Raw genomic sequence first — 14,188 nt, 5'->3', positions numbered from 1 at the left:
ATGGGCGAAAGTGGTGGCTCGCGATGGACAATATTTTTCTTAAGGTATTTATGTACTTTGTGTTTGAACTACAGCTTCAATGTGTGCGTAACAACCGCACGAATTAATTCCTAGACCAAATAGATTTATGGAAGATTTGTTACTACTTACAACACAATATTCATAAAATATCACAAGGAAATTTACTTTTCGTCAATCGGATCAAACAACCTTTTTATATATATATTTATATAAATTTTCAATTCTTTATCTATTTGATATTAATATCCTTGCCAGGGCAGTTTTTATACAAATTTTGACGATCTTAACTGCACATAAGCTAGATAATGAATATGTGCTGTTATATCACCATTCTTTTACCTACTCATGTAATAAAAATATTAATTAATTTGAATATTTAATTAATATTATTTAATTTAATATAATAATTATTTTTGTTTAAACTGTGTTGTTATTATTATAATGTTTAGACACTTGGTTCGGACACCCACCCATCCACCGAAACATATTTCTAGATACGTGACTAGAAGTAATATTTTACCCCAAAAGCTGAAGCAGTAATGAAGATGCATCTCACATTCGTTGGCATCTTAAATTCGAAGAAATACTACTGTTGTACTTAACATGAAGTTTGAGGTTTTGTATCATAATTGCACTAACCCAGGGGTGGTTACTGATATTGTTGCAGTGTTGCACAACGACCTGATATTTTACCATGAAATTTCATGCTTTTGTTAGTATTTTTTTTCATTGTTTTCCTATTAAACATATTGAAGATAAGCAAATAATTTTAGAAAAAGAAAGCAACCTGCGAGATTTCACAGTACATGAGTAAACGTACAGGTCGACATTGCAGCGCTGAAGCAACGGCCTGATCTCCACAGCGAGGAGTATTGGAGCGAGGCAAGGAATATGGAGCGAGGTTCAACGCCGTTGTTCTTATCCTCGTCCCTAAGCCAACTTGTCGTTGCAGAGAGACTGCAACTAACCAAGGTCACCCACCAGGTGCATGCAGGCAGGAAAGAAGACTTCACGACGGAGCAGCATGAAATTCTGGGATGCTAATTCTTTTTTACGCTGTTAGAGAGCAACAGCGCGAACAGTAGGCAAGGTCTTACTGTCCAGTGTCTTAGAGCAACAGACGAAGTGTCCATGTTAGGCAAAGATAAGTATTTTCCTTTGGGGAGAATTTTAACCTAATTTACTAACCTTACCACCAATCACCAATCGAAAATCAGTTTAAAATATAACTTATCGTATATAAATGGAGTGCTAATTATTTTCCCTGATGTTGTGACGTGGGCATTGAACTAATTATCTATTGTCATTGTTGCGATATTTTGTGTACTGTTGTTAAGTCGTGTTCCAACTGGTACCGATACGAATGCTTAAAAGTTGTTCGAAATACTGATTAATATTATTGAGTGAGTATTCCAGCCCAATTAGAAGCATCGATTTATCAGAGATTTCCTTCAAAATATTCAACAGTTGAATCAGAACATTAAAGTACTTCTTACGTAACACAAAAAACACAATTCTGCACAATATTGTTGCCGAATATATGGAACTTCAAATTTTGCATGAAATTATTAATTATACTCCTCGAAAATGTCACTTGGCTTTTTGCGGATCCTGCGAAAGACCAAAATGCCCGGAAAGTATCGGTCGCCGGTCGGTATCGCAGAACAAAATACAACCAATACTTTCCAATACCGATACATCAGATCAGCTTGAATATAAATACATATCAAATTTTAAATATATATATAATTACATTATAAATATATAAAGTTAAAATTATATATAAATATTATGCTATATATTCGCTGCAACCAACATTCCGAATCACGAGCCGCCACTGCACTAACCCATGTTCCATGCACTACATTAATGATATGGAAGAAAGAGGTAACTGAAGTTTGCTGGTATAAATTCCCTAATGATGGTGGACCAAAAGTAGTCAGATGCTACACTTCAGTCGATTGAAATGACAATGATGATGATTTCTTGCAATGATCATTCACTTTCACACATTACTGCTTATGAATTAAAACCTGCCACCACAAATATGAATAATGATTGGCACTATATTGTGTATTTTGACCAAAAGTTTTGCTACTTTTTCACTCTTCGTTCATCATCTTTCAAGAGAGAGTACGGATAGTCACTCATCAAGGGGAGAGATCGTCTTCCCATTGCTTTCTTCAGTGCCTTTCTCTTAATCATGAATAATACAAAGACAATAATAATAACAAGAACTGTCACTGCAGCAACAGCATCAATAATAATATTTTTGAGATCACTTTCAACTTTTTGATTGGAGTCTCCTCTCTCATGAACATGGACAGTCCAGTTGCGTTCCTTATCAGGATGCTTGATCAGCCAAAAGCTGTCTAAAATTTCACCATCCTACAAATAATAGGAGAAAATAATATGTTATTACATATTATATTATGTAATTTAAATAGTATAGTACAAAATAATATACTTTTTAACACTTCCAGACTGACCTGAAACTATTGTGTTACTTTGTTGAATATTAGAATATTTAAATCAAGAAGACTTAGTGGGCAGGCCATGTGGCACGTATGGGAAAGGAAAGAAGAGTTTACAGGATTCTTGTTGGGACACATGATGGTAAGAGACCTGTAGGAAATCCAAGACGAAAATGGAGAGATAACGTTGAGATGGACCTAAAGGAAATCGGTAAAGATGGAAAAGATTGGATTGATCTTGCCCACGATAGGGACAGTTGGAGGGTTTGTGTTGCTGCAGTCTAAACCTTCAGATTTATGTAGGCTAGAGAGTTAGTTGTTGAATACGAAGTTTATTGTCTGACTATGTATGAAAATTCCAGTCTAATGTATGATACAAGGGCTTTCCTGGGGATAATTTCCATTAGGCCAAAGAGAATCAGTGGTCATTGGCAGTATGCGATTAAAAGTCTGTAATACCCTAGGCTGAAACTTTGCCCCATCCCCACCCCTATCTCTTCCTTCCAAATATTTTCACTTGGTACTATAACAGGGTGGCTACTCGCTGAGAATTCTGCTTGATTTTTTTCTCCGTAGACGTGAAAAATTGCAACTTTTATTAATTCAAATCCCATTGAATTTATACATACTTAAAAATACCCTGAAGCAAGTTTTTCACAGTTAATCTTTTATTTTTATCGAGGAAGGAAAAGAAAGATGCGTGGAAAATAAATCAGAATTCTCTCAATCTGTTTACTTTGTTAGTGTCCTTTGCAGAACAATCTATCTGACAGATGGAAGATTGCACGATAAGATATCTTGAAGTTGTTTAGTTAAATTTGAGTTTGAAGTTCTTACACAATACAGGCTTTCGTCGATTAGTATATCCCTTAACATTTGTGACTTGTGTTTGTAGATTTATGTGTTTCGAGTCTGAGTAATGTAAACTTGACACCTTCAATTAAATATTTTAAAAATTTATACCATTGAATTGAATTATAATTTTTTGATACATTGGAATCACACAGACCCTTTATAATGTCAATATATTTGTGTGTGTACTCCCAGTTCTGCTTATGTTTCTCGCTAATTGATATGTGCTGGGACTGTCACCACCACTTCTCCTTACGCGTGTGAGTGTTGAGAGATTAAAATGCGTAACAAAACATCTGCTTGTAGCCTTTTTTGAAAGTTTGCCTTCAAAACCGGGAATTATACTTGAATTTTATCTTGGTCCTAGGGGTGTAAGGGGTACCTTCCACGTAGGCACCAAAAAGTCAACCTCACTTCCACACAGTCCACCCTGGACTAAAGACTAACGAGGCTCTGGCAACTGGCACTATGGCCAGTATAATTTTGTGTGTGTTGTCCTGTTTTTTGTCCTTGTGTGTGCTGAGTGCCCGTTTACAGCCTCAGCTTTTAACAGAAGTCAGAAATTTTTAGTTATGCAACGTTAGAGTTGTTATTTGTAATGGTAAGGGGCTGGCCCCTGTATTGTGTGACGGGAGCAAAATAGCTTAAGTGCTGACGCTCCCACAATTTTAAATTCAAATTCAAATATCTTGGTCCTAGTGTGTCCACCCTGTATACATAGAGAAGCAAAAGAGAAAAAAATAGAGATAAGTTTGTTGTTTTAAAGTTAAACGTATGCCATACATTTATCACAGTGATATTTTCTTTTTAATGGGGAGTTCAAGAGCATTTAAATTAATTTTTGTCTTAAACTTAGGTGTTGAAGTAATGATTTGACTACTGCTTAAGAATTAATAAGTGCACTGAATAGCAATAAATTAATTTTAGAGGACTGTTAAATTTAATTCCAATCATTAAGTCACTTTCAAATAATAAAGTATCCATTCTTAGTACAGTTTCATTTTTTCTAGGGAAAGTAGTCTCTTGAAGTAATGAATTTTACCACTTCAACAACCCCCATGATGGGACTATTTTCTTTTTCCCCCCAAATACTCTCCATCGGTATCATATTGTTTTAAATAACTGTGGATCTACTATTCCCGATGATTGAAGTGGAAATTGTTAAGTAGCCTTGAGGCTAGCTGGGGGGGGGGATGCTTTTGCATAAATTCTTGGGGTCATTTACCCACTGTACCCCCTTGAGAATTGTGTTGAATTACGAGGGCAATTCGGAAAAAAACCTCCGTTTGCGCATGCGCGAGAAATGTCCGGGAAGAGCGACATCAGTCCTGTGGCAGTATGTGCAGTAGTCCAGTAGACAGTGAGCAGTGGAAGGAGAAGGTTGTGTTGCAGTTCACTCGTCCGTTACAACAATTGAAAATGAACGTTCCAATAGCAAAGCCTGCCAAATGTGAAGTGCGTGCCGTAATTCGATTTCTGTGTGCGAAAAATCTTTCGGCGGCTGCGATTCATCGCGAACTGTGTGATGTTTACAGACCAAACGTGATGAGTGACAGTGTCGTACGTGAATGGTGTCGCATGTTTAAAGATGGACGAACCGACGTGCACGATGCGGCAAGAAGTGGGCGCCCATCTGTAGTCAGCAACGAACTCGTGCAGGAAATTGACAAAACTGTCCGTGAAACCCGTCTGTTCACGATATCGGAACTTTCTCTGTGCTTTCCCCAACTTTCTCGGACTGTTTTGTACGAGGTGGTGACAGAAAAGTTGGGGTACCACAAGTTCTGTGCTCGTTGGGTTCCAAAACTCCTTTCGGAGGAGCACAAAAAAAACAGAATGGGCTCTGCTTTGGACTTTCTGTCGCGTTATGCTGAAGAAGGAGAACAATTCCTTAACAGAATTGTGACTGGCGATGAGACCTGGGTGTCGTACGTGAACTCTGAAACCAAACAGCAATCGATGGAGTGGGGACATACGCACTCACCAAAGAAACCCAAAAAGGCTCGGTGAACATTGTCTGCCAGAAAGGTTTGGCAACAGTCTTCTGGGATGTGAAAGGTGTACTGTTAGTGAAGTTCATGGAGCGTGGATCGACCATCACTTCAGAAGTCTACTGTGAAACATTAAGACAACTCGGACGAGCCATCCGGAACAAGCGTCGGGGCATGCTGACTTCCGGGTGGTGTTGGTTCACGATAACGCTCGTCCGCACACTGCTGGACGTACTCAAGAACTTTTGGAGCAGTTCCACTGGGATGTTTTTTGTCATCCTCCCTATAGCCCAGATTTGGCACCGAGCGACTACCACCTCTTCAGGCACATGAAACAGTGGCTTGCATCGCACCGCTTCGACAATGACAATGTGCTTCACGATGCTGTTAGCAGGTGGCTTCATTCCCAGGCGGCAGATTTTTTTGCAGAAGGAATTTCAAACCTTGTAAAACGTTATGACAAGTCCCTCAATTTGAATGGTGATTATGTTGAAAAGTAATGTCATGTTCTAAGTTTCAAATGTATATAATACAAGTTCTGTATCTACGAATGTATGTCATTGATAACCAAATGGAGGTTTTTTACCGAATTGCCCTCATATTTTTATCAACAGATTTCGATGTTTTACGCAATATAAAATTGGTTCCATGAGGAAAATACAAATGACGGAGATATTTGATCCCAAAGCATGGCTCCCATAAGTAAGAACATGGGAGTACTTTCGCCTCTTTTTATTCGTAAAAACAGTTTGTATGCACACTAAAATAGCAACAAAACACACCGGAAATTGCTTTCAGCTCCAAGCCTAACATTCCTAACCTAATGATGTAAAATTATGGTGCTGTTGTGGAATGTTATGTTGGGTGCCATATTCACTTGTATGAAGCATTTGGGCTGTTCTACTTCATGGTAAGGTAACATGCTAAAGTAACCGACTTACTTTACTTCACAATAACACATTTCTGCAAGCTAAAAACAACTGAAAATGTTCATAAACAACAAAATCTTCATAAACATGCACAATATTTCAATTTCTTGATGGGGTACAAAGAGTCAATGGTATCAAATTCTCCTAGGTGAAGAACATCATCCCTCCTCTTCATGAGTTTTATTAATACGATCAGAGGCATAACCACGAATTTTTGTCTGGGGGGGAATACCAATAATAATAATAATAATAATAATTTTAATAATAATAATGATAATTATTATTATTTTAATAATCATAAAGCTAATAATAATAGTGTTATTATTATAACATTATTATTGTTATTGTTGGTTTGCTTTATTTTAGTTCGCTTCTTGTGCCACCTTTGGCTAATTTACGAAGATAGGGATGAGTGATGATATGGTGAAATTGATGAATGAACACTCGCAAACATCCATGCCAAGCTGGGATTCGAACCTGGGACCAACATTATTATTATTAGTAGTAGTAGTAGTATCAAAGACATTATTACCCTAGTAAATTATGCAAAAGGGGTAGAAGTTGGTGCTGAAGCATTTGTGTTCGAAGAAACAATTTTAATTATTTTTTCAACACGTTGAATTTCACATTAATAATGGAAAACAAGCACACAAACTATTTTTGAAAGACAGAAAGTGCTTGATAAATGCATTCCAAATATAATTCTTTTTTACATTAACATGTATAACTTTCATGCCCGATATATTTCACATATATGTAACATGGAGCGACATGGACACTAAATTGTTAAATACATTACACAACCTATTCATCCATCTCACAACACCCAACAGCAAAAATTACATAAATTGTCAGCCGTCCCCCGAGGCGGAGTGGTTTGGCATATCGCGCTACGATGCCAGTGGTCCGTGTTCGGATACTGGCCTGAGCAGGGATGTTTGTGAGTGTCCATTCATCAATTTCGTCATATCATCACTCATCCTCATCTTCGCAAATTAGTCAAATGTGGCACAAGATGCGAAGTATAATAAAGCAAATCAATCAATCAATACATAAATTGTCCCAAATGTGCACGCTCCCTTTCCTCGAAACAATTGTTCATGCACTTAAAACAAAATCAATGAAGACAAGTCTTATTTCTTTGTCTGGTAATTTACAATGTATCACAGAGAACAATGAAAAATTGCGAGCGGAGGGAGCAAGAAAATTTTTCGATCCAATTTCTTTTGCAATCTGAAATCAATACTCAATTTACAGGGCGCACATTATTTCACGGGACACAATGCATTCTCTCTTTTACAACTTTTGTGCCTCCCCAATGGTGTAGTGGTAACATTGTCGCCATGTGATCAAGGGGTCACAGATTCGATATCCGGTGGAGACACAGTGGTTCGGATCCCAATTTAAACTGTAGGTCCAGTCCTGATTAGCCTTTCTGTGCGTAAAGTGGACTTACAACCACAAATCAATCAATCTTACAATTTATTTTCATTTAGATCATTCGGCACCCAGGGCCAACTCCCGCTGCTACCTAGCTACGGTTTGAACTTGAGAAGACTAAGAAAAGCAGGCAGGCATTGCGAGCGAAGCATGCAAGAACATTTTACGAAAAGTATTTTTATTTGCATAAAATTTGAAGTTGTGGGCGGCATTGCCTCCTGCAGGTACACTTGGCCGTCAATGTTTGCCCACCTCCCCCTAGAACTCAGTTCAGTCCAAGGTTGGGGGGGGGGGGGGCACTGAATACGATCCATTAAAAAGAACATTAATATTACTTACCTTGTCGTCAGACACTTGTTCAAAGTAGAGATGTGTGTTGTTGAATACTTGCATCCTAGCATATCCATAATCAATTGCTCTGAATGCTGACCATTCAGGAACAGTACCATTGTAAATGTCATGCTGTTCTGAGCAACCCTTTAAAGAAGAGATTTATATTTTCCCCATTCAGAGATCATGCAAAAAAAAATGTACATACCTTAAAAATCTGTAATCACTCTCACAAAAAGCTCTTTTATACATGTAATTCTATAACCTAAAAAAAATGGTTCGATGGTTTACTGTATGTGCAAATTACAATTACTTTATATTTGATGGCAAAATCTATCAGCAAAGTAATGGTCTATCAATGGGAAACCCAGTATCCGGAATCATCTCCAGCATTTTCCTTCATTACATAGAATCTCCAATTGTTAATGAGATAGGTGCGGATATCAAACTCTACATCAGATATGTAGATGATGTGCTAATTATTGCTAAAAAATGAAAACACCATCATGGACGTATTTAAATTGTTAAATGAATCACATCGTCCCATAAAATTCACTTGCGAACCCATGAATAACAATGTAATTTCTTTCCTTGATCTGCAAATTAAGACAACTGACTCAACAATTCAAACATCAGTCCATAAAGAAAAATTAGCAGGGGAAAAATACATCCATGTCAATTCAGAACATTCACGTATAACAATGGATAACATATTTTTAATTTTTTTTCCTGAGAGCACAAAGACTATGTTCTAATAATAAGGATATCAAAAATGAAGAAGAAAGGCTTTTTAATATAGCAAAAGAAGATGGCTTTCACACTAACAGAATAAACCAAATCAAAAAACAAGTCACAAGAAAACTAAAGGAAAAGAGAAATACAGACAAAGATGAAGAATCTGTTGAAAAGAAATTTGTGTGCATTCCATTCCACAAGGGATTCTCACATAAAATTGTAAAATTTTTTAGAAGTTTTAATTTCAAAATTGTTTTTAAATCACCAAGAAGTTTGGAATGTACATTTAATGAATTCAAAATGAGAAACTCTCTACCAGATGTGGAAACCACAGGAATATATAATATAAGTTGTTCATGTTCAAAGGATTATGTGGGACAAACAGCAAGGAAAATGACAATAAGATGGCATGAACACGATTTGGACATTAAAAATCTAAACCCAAGAACAGGTTTGTCAACTCATATCATCGAAGAGAAGCATTTGATTAAAAAGAGAAGGGTTTTAAAAAGATTAACGGGAAACACAGAGTTGAATGTCTGGGAAGCTTTGTTCATTGCAGAAGAACACTGGAATAAATTAAATAATGAAAATGGTAACATAGATCCAGTATGGAGTTTTCTTTTTCAAAAATGGAGTATGCCACCATCTTTAAAATTTAATGTAACAGATAACATCAAGAGACTTTGTGAAAACAATGATGAATTTGAATTACCTGATGATATTTGGGATTCATAATTTTAAAAAAACAACAACAAAAAAACAGACTGCTTCTTTTCACAGTTAAGTTGCTATATTACAACAATGTAACATTGACAACATCCATTATATAAGGGATTCTTTTTGTTCAAAAAAATTACTAACCATTGTTATAACTGAATCTTTATTCAAAATGAAAATAAATATCTGATGAAAGGAGCGTGTGTTCTCCTGAAACGTCACAAAGAAAAACTGTTTTCTTATGCTTGTAATAACCGTAAACTATAGGAAAATAATTCTAAAAAAAGCAAATGTGAGTTTTGTTTTCAGTACTTGATCATGATGTGATCAATGTGTACTAATCATTAAGGTGCCATTTGACTATTAAGATACTTTTTCAAGATTTATGTTTCTTTGGCTGCTATGATAATTCAAAATTCGAAAAATTAGGTCTTAGGTCTAAGGTACTCTACTTTGAGATTTGGTTATGGAACTTGCACAGGTTCAAGGCTCCTGGGGAGAGTGTAAAAACTTTTTCTCCTGAGAATTCGGGCTGGGTATGGGATCAGTGGCTACCCACCATCCTGAGGAAATTAGGGAGCTACACATAAGTAGCATAATAATCCTGTTATGGAAATCTACAATAACAACTGTGGTTTCGTCATGTTGACACACACCATCCTGCAACTGGTTGGATGAGCTCCCATTTTGACAGGTAGGCCCTGGCCCTCATGGCTGTTGTGCCATGGGTTATTACATTTAGAATTCCTTGTAGAACATTCAAGTGAAATTTTTGTGTGTTTTAATTTTGCCGTGTACTAGTTTTATGGCACATTAAATCTGTTTTCTATCACAGGCATAGGCGCTGACTCCATGGGGCTTGGGGGGGGGGGGGGGGGGCTCGAGTCCCGCCAATGTTAACGATGTGGGGCAGCGCCCCCCTAATAATTTTGCTTAAGAGGATCTAATGTATTATTTTGCTTCTCTTGTAAAGTTTACTCTGAATTGTGCCACATGAACTTAATTTTAAATACACATTGGAAATGTTCTAGACTATATACTAAATATGTATTTATGAGTATTGTTAAAATTTTTACTAAAAATAGTTTCAAAAGACGATGTGCATGAACTAGGGTAGTGGATGGGATGTTTGGGCTACAAATGGCTCTTAACATGACATTCAGAACAAGATCATTGATATGTTAGGGAGATCTGTTTTGCGCTCCGTTGTAGCAGATCTTAAAAATCGGTAATATTTTGCTATTATGGTTGACGAAACTTGTGACATATCCATCCGTGGACAATTAATATTCTGTATTAGAACTGTGAATAAAAATTTTGATATTTTTGAGGAATTCATGGGCTTTTATAAGATTCCGAACACTGAGGCCAAAACTTAAAAAAGGGAGAGAGTGAGTCATTCATTAATTTATTTCAGTGATCAGAGCCCCCCCCCCCCCAATAATTTTGACACAGGTACAATTCTCAGCCAGACATGAAAGAATGAACACTATACAGGGCAACAGCAATCTTTATTTTAACTTCTGACTACCTTTTTATCCTTTCAGTAATCATCCTTTTATCATTTAACCCAAATTTTGAGGCAGCAAAGGTATGTGCTCCTACCCCAAAAGTGAACATTTTTATGTGATGTAAGTTATGCCTTACACAAAGAATTATTCCAATTTGCAAACAAAAGTAATGTCGTTAAAAAAACCAACTTACCGCAGATCCTGTAGTTATATGTATAGGAGCCTTTGGGTCTGTGTATGGTTCTTCGTAGCTTCCATTAAGTATTGTGTGATCATACACTGGCCACAAACGTTCATATGAGTGTTCATGGGCCCAGAGCACAAGATCTACTTCATATTCATAAAAGAGGTCTTCAAATGCTGCCCTGAAATATATAGAGAATAAATACTGTATGCAGTGTGCAAATTAAGCTTTCTGCTTTGGGAAGGGGATGCTCACTCAGAGCCATATTTGTGACTTCCTTTCCAGAGGGGGGGGGGGGGTAAGTTCTTTTTTTTAAGTATGCAATTTTATATATGTTACAGGTAGTAAACCTTAATATTACCTTCCAGTTCGAAGTACCTAGAACATTAAATCTTATGATAACATTTAGACGTAATTTAGAACCCCCAGTGCATTTACATTCCAAGAAAACCCAAACCCATGCACAAATAGAGCTATTGAACTAGTAACACCAAGAAAAATTGACCAAATATCTATTGCACGTTCAACTCAATGATGGTGTGGGACGAGACAATGTGATCTGCGTACCTCCAACGATTAAAGCTCACGAAATGAGCTCTTCTTGCCATGGCGGCAGGCTTTTGTACCTTATTTGACAACGGACAGGAAACTTCAGACATGAATCAGGATACAATTAGTTTAAAAAGGTTAGTTAACTGTTTTCCTGAATAATTTTTCAGTGGTGTTTCTTCCATAGTTAAGAAATGATATACTGTATGCTTTCAAATCAATTTTCTTTCGCAGGGATGAAAATTTTTTTCTTCTGCTGGGATACATTTTTTTGTGGGGGTAAATCCCCAGCATCTGCCCTCTGTTCATTTGCACACTGAGTGTATGCAACTTTACAAGTGAGAAGGGATAGATATATGCTAGACCTTCATATAATGAAACTACATAGATTAGGTTTTTCACCAGTTTATTTCATATCATTCTGGCTTGGAGCATTAAGTGCTACAGAAGTTCCCTGATTCAAGTCCTGGCCTGGACAAATGGTGTTCTTTGTCAATGTTCCCTCATGAATTTCATCTATCACTCATTCTCATTATTGAATATAGAGAAAAGTGGCAGAAAAGTAGGTCTAAATGATAAAAATACAAATTTCATACCACAGAATTTACTGTTATTTTTTATTTCTACTGCCAGTGAAAACATGAAAGTTTCTAAGGAGGTTCCACCCTGATGTGGAAATTATTCAAGTCTGTGGAATATAGGGCTACCAGATAGAACACACTGTTCCAAAATATTGTAACGCTATTGCGTGGGGTTTCTAATAACTAAGAACTTAACACTAACCCTTCAACTAAAAAGGCAGGCATTGTTTCGTGTCGTGACATATGTTTATTATCTTAGACCTACACTATAGTACCTAAGTACTGATTGTTAGCTTCATGGCCATATCCTAATTATAGCTAATAGGCAAGTTCTAAGTGGAAAGACCACTTAGTAAAAATGGGTCTTACCCTCCAAGATAGCAGCGGCGTCAGGCAGGGCGGCCTCTCGTCGTCACACAAGTCGGCAGGACACAGACCCAGAACCTCGTTTTGCAAGAAGTATATATTCACAATACGACCTTGTCTTCGTCCTCAACCCAACTCTTAGTGCTCCCAACCTTGTGGCTATTTTCGTAATCTGTCCATTTGGCCTTGCTGGCCCTGACGGAGGTTTTCTTGTGGTTAGGATGCCTTGAGGCCTGTCGTCAGGGCCAAGGTCTTGGCCTTGTTTATTTTTACTAAACCACCTCAACTTCCTGTTGGTCGCCTTTACGGTAACCTTGCCCTTGACTAAGAAGAGGGGGGGAGGAAGGGCCTTGTCCTTATCACACGCGTCAAGGATGAGACAAGTGTATGTGACGTAAGTCCTTACTTCCTGCTTGAGTTCTGTTTTTTACACTTCCTTAGTGGCAACGCCCTTTTATGCAGCACAATGAGCTGTACGTTACAATATAGAACATATGTCACAGTATAGGGTAACGTCACATTTACAGTATATTGCTGGGAAAGATTAGCAAAATGTATCGTTTTCATTCAAAAATTAATTTTTAAATGAATACTACAGAATTCCCAAACTTCTAATCATCAGCACTACCATGCATTTCAAGTAGAGATGTGCTGGACAAAACTTTTTTGTTTGGGGCAGGACCATCATTGGCTAAAGATCTCTGGCCCGAGAAACTAATAAGTCAATTATTACAGACATTTTCAGCAATGTCTCGTGATTGAATTCTACTTTATATATAGTGAATAAAGAAGTGCTCCCCTGTGCTTAGCACCATGCCATGAAGGCGTATAGGGTGTGTGGCGGTAACGCCCCACACTTTCTTGATCCGGTCGTGAGTGGGGGTGATGTGATCAGCATCATGCCCCTGACCGCCTTTACCCCCCAGGGTTTCCCCAAGTTACCCATGTTATTCGTCGCTGGGTGGGCGCCGGAGCCGCTTCCAACGTTAGAAAAGTTCCCGGATTTGAACCGGCCGGGGACCGAACCTGGGACCTTGAGCATGGTAGTCAGACGCGTTACCGACTGAGCCACCGTGGGTGAATGGGGTGTCAAATGCATCAGGTAATATTGTCTACGAGCAACTCTTGGACAACTTTGCAAGTCTTATTTAAAGCTATTCTCTTTATCACTTCTTCCTGGGAACTTCAGCAGTGTTTAATGATGACAATTAGCCTGAAAACTTGTGCAACAGACCAGATGAGTAGACATGACTTAATATTTGAAACTCTCCATGACTGGACATTGAATCAGTCCCATTTTTTGAAAACAATAATAGCAAGAGTAAATCCTCAGTTTTGTTCAGTTGGTGATTTTTAATAACTTCAGTTGCTCTTCAGAAGGCTTTTGAAGAAGCCTTTGTGAACATATCACAAGATATAGAAAATATGCATATTTCGTGTACAGGTACTCTAAGAATTCAATCTAAATTCCTTGTCTCTTATATTGCTATTAATTTTGAATTTAT

At 37.4% G+C, this 14,188-nt stretch overlaps 1 protein-coding gene across 3 annotated transcripts in view; it reads right to left on the bottom strand.

Moving 5' to 3' along the window:
- Positions 1-733: 733 nt before the first annotated feature.
- LOC145981074 (acid phosphatase type 7-like) overlaps positions 734-14,188 on the bottom strand; it is a 73,948-nt gene continuing 60,493 nt past the window's right edge. For all 3 annotated transcript variants that reach the window (XM_083114195.1, XM_083114196.1, XM_083114197.1), the window contains exons 8-10: positions 11,197-11,368; positions 8,047-8,184; positions 734-2,409 (exon numbers count right to left, since the gene is read on the bottom strand). In XM_083114195.1, coding sequence (XP_082970321.1) covers positions 2,116-2,409; positions 8,047-8,184; positions 11,197-11,368 — 604 coding nt within the window. In that variant the 3' untranslated portion in view covers positions 734-2,115. The remainder of the gene's footprint in view (positions 2,410-8,046; positions 8,185-11,196; positions 11,369-14,188) is intronic.

The sequence above is a fragment of the Lepisma saccharinum genome, chromosome 28 (assembly GCF_977018435.1).
Source record: "Lepisma saccharinum chromosome 28, izLepSacc3.1, whole genome shotgun sequence".
NCBI classification, from domain to species: domain Eukaryota; kingdom Metazoa; phylum Arthropoda; class Insecta; order Zygentoma; family Lepismatidae; genus Lepisma; species Lepisma saccharinum.
The sequence above is the reverse complement of the archived record's forward strand: the minus strand, read 5'-3'. Positions and strand labels throughout refer to the sequence as shown.